The sequence below is a fragment of the Fulmarus glacialis genome, unplaced genomic scaffold (assembly GCF_000690835.1).
Source record: "Fulmarus glacialis isolate BGI_N327 unplaced genomic scaffold, ASM69083v1 scaffold19847, whole genome shotgun sequence".
NCBI classification, from domain to species: Eukaryota; Metazoa; Chordata; class Aves; order Procellariiformes; family Procellariidae; genus Fulmarus; species Fulmarus glacialis.
The window spans coordinates 2,933-5,735 of NW_009221532.1; the positions used below are offsets into that span (position 1 = coordinate 2,933).

Below are 2,803 nucleotides of genomic sequence, written 5' to 3' on the forward strand. Positions count from 1 at the left end.
CTCATCGGTGCGTGTTCCCAGAGGTGCTCGGCTTGGGTGGGGGGTCCCAGGGAGGCGAGTGGGGGCAGCGGCCGTGCACGGGGGCCGGCAGGCGGGACCTGGCTGTCCATGTCTCCATCACAGGCTTCAAGATAGCCACAGCACGTAAGCAGTGAAGCAGCTGCGACGTCTGAGCACGGCGATTTAGTTTGGTGGCGTGCCGTACCCAGACAAATTCCTTAGCCGAGAACTGTGCTGCCACTGTTAACTTTGTCAGTCCAGCTTGTAATCTCATTTTGAAAGAGATTTGATTTTTCATTTAATTTTGATTTTTGTGCGACGAAATCCCTTTTCCAGAAAACCACAGTGTAGCATTATTCTGCTCTCATCCTTCAATTTGCTACTTTTTGGGGCCTGTACCAACCTTTCCTTTACTTTCCTGGAATCAGTGTCAAGCTAAGCAGCTAACTTAGCCCACTTGTTTATTCTTGCTGGCATATTGGCTTTTTTCGAGCCCTCTGGAACCTCTCCAGCATTCACAATCTGTTAAAAAGCGACCTCAGTGACTCAGACTTCCTGAGCCAGGTCCTCTAAAACTGTTGGATGGACCCATTCAGTCCTGCGGGTCTACAGATAAATACGTTTTAGCTGTTTAACCATCCTGCTTAGAAGCCACCTCTCTATGCTGTGAATATGCTTTTCAGCTTTTCAGCTTTCTCCTTTCTTGTTTTTTGCACATCCTCTCTGCAAAGGGGTCAGAACAGGCAGTGAGTGCTGCTACGGATTTATGCCCCGATGTGTCTCTAGGATCATAAGGGCGTGTGACGGTGTGATCGGCTGGCTAATGGCATGTCGGAGGGATTTCTTTTTCAGCTCCTGGTCATGTAATGAGATTTGCTGTGCTTATAATTAACAGGCAGCAACGGGCCCCAGAAATTCTGCATCGATAAAGTTGGCAAAGAGACGTGGCTGCCTCGGAGCCATACATGGTAAGTCTTTTCTCCTTGGCCCCATTAGGAGCACACGGGGACAACTGCTGGCAGTCTCTGCGGGGCTGCGTGGGGCCCCGGGCGCCCTCCGTCCCCTCCGCCCGTGTTCCCATGGGACGTAGCTGCTGTTCCTGGCTGTGCATCTTACCGCAGCTGCCGTGCGCGGCTGAGGCCGGAGGGGACCCTGCAGTGGGGAGGAGAGTTGGGATTGCAGCGCTTTTCACAGCCTCTGCTGTCTCTCCAGCTTTAACCGTCTGGATCTCCCTCCCTACAAGAGCTACGAACAGCTGAAGGAGAAGCTGCTTTATGCGATTGAGGAGACGGAAGGATTTGGACAGGAGTGACGGAGCTTTGGTGCTTTCCCAGGGTGGGGAGGGCCCTGGAGCACTGCCGGCCGCGAGGTCCTACTTGCCGGCGCCCGCAGAGCCCAGCGCCGAGCCCTCTCCGCAGGATGGTGCGCAGGCAGCTGCGGACACTGTTGCTCTTGTTCCTGTGCAAGATCTGCACTAACGCGGCCCCGGGGGAAATGGGTCCGCATTTCCCTCCCCAAACAAATTCAAGGCGTGACGGGGAGGTGGACGCAAAAGCCTGGCTCCGCTCAGCTTGCGAGGTGTGCGGGCTGGCACAGAGGGGACGGGGCGAAGCTCTGGGCCTTGGCAGGCAGTGTGCGGTGCACCGAAGCTCCCCGGTCCCCCCTCGCAGACACAGTTAAATGAGATCTGGTTTCGGCACAGGCTATTTTTTTCCCCTCTAGTGTTTTCTGCCTTCTCATGGCATTTTAATAAATGTAGGTAAGGAGGGGAAATGGCTCTTGAACCAACTCTCAGGTCACTTTTGGGCCCTATCCTGCACCCAGCAAAGTTAACAGGGAATCCCCAGTTGGTGTCGCTGGGGCTGATGCTCCGCACAAGCGCTGGGACGGCGCCTTCCCGTGCCAGACCTGCAGCTGCCTGGACCCAGGTCCTGGCTGACCATGTCCCTTGTGCATTTTGATTTGCAAGCGTGTGGCCCCTGTGCAGTTGTATTTAATAGTTAAGTGGTTTGTTGCTCAGAGCTGGTGCTCTGCAGCAGCCTCAGGGGCTCCGGTCACATCTGGCCTTTGCTTGGTTCGTGGGTTCGGCCCAAACTCCCTGTGTTTCCTCGGTTGTCAGCCGGGCTGGCAGCAGGAGCTCCCAGAGCTGCAGCTGAGGGCAGGATCAGGGGCCTCTGCCCCTCACCTGGATGCCACCTCCGCTGCTGCCCCCCCCCGCGTGCACCGGGGAGACAGACCCACGTGAGCGTTGGTGTACATAGCGGAAGTCTATAGATAGAAGACACTGCAATAGCTTTTGACTGGTAACCGGATAGTTTTGTACTGCACCATCCTGCCTCAGCGACGCCGACTTCTTGTGCAATAAAAGATAAGCAGCTGCCGAGGTGCGTGTCCCTGGTCGGTGTGTCACCCAAGGGGACAGCCCAGGGCATCTGCGGGGGCTATGCGGCTGTCATCTGCGGGGTCTAGGCGGCTGAAGGGCCGTGATGGGCGCCTGGAGCTTGTCAGCGGGGTCGTAAATAATATGTATTTTTTTTCCCTGCACACGCTGTGCAGGAGGGTCAGGCTGGGCGCAGTGCTCCTGCCTGCCTTCACCCAACCTATAATCATACACAGCTAAAAATGGCGCCAGGACGCTTTGCCAGAGCTGGAGCTGCCTCCCTGTGCCACCGTGTGAAACCTACAGCGGCATTGGTGGAACAAAATCAGGTGAATGAGGCCAATGGCCATAGGCTGGTGGTGTTTAGTAAAAAGGAACAGAAGCAGAACTAAACAAACCCAGTATTCATACCACTGGCGGCCA

At 55.6% G+C, this 2,803-nt stretch overlaps 1 protein-coding gene across 1 annotated transcript in view; it reads left to right on the top strand.

Moving 5' to 3' along the window:
- Positions 1-1,312, top strand: part of LOC104079204 (NEDD4-like E3 ubiquitin-protein ligase WWP2) — a gene marked incomplete at its 5' end in the record, with an annotated part of 4,026 nt that extends 2,714 nt beyond the window's left edge. Inside the window, 2 exon segments of the mRNA XM_009581153.1 lie at positions 887-968; positions 1,213-1,312. Coding sequence (XP_009579448.1) covers positions 887-968; positions 1,213-1,312 — 182 coding nt within the window.
- Positions 1,313-2,803: the final 1,491 nt, after the last annotated feature.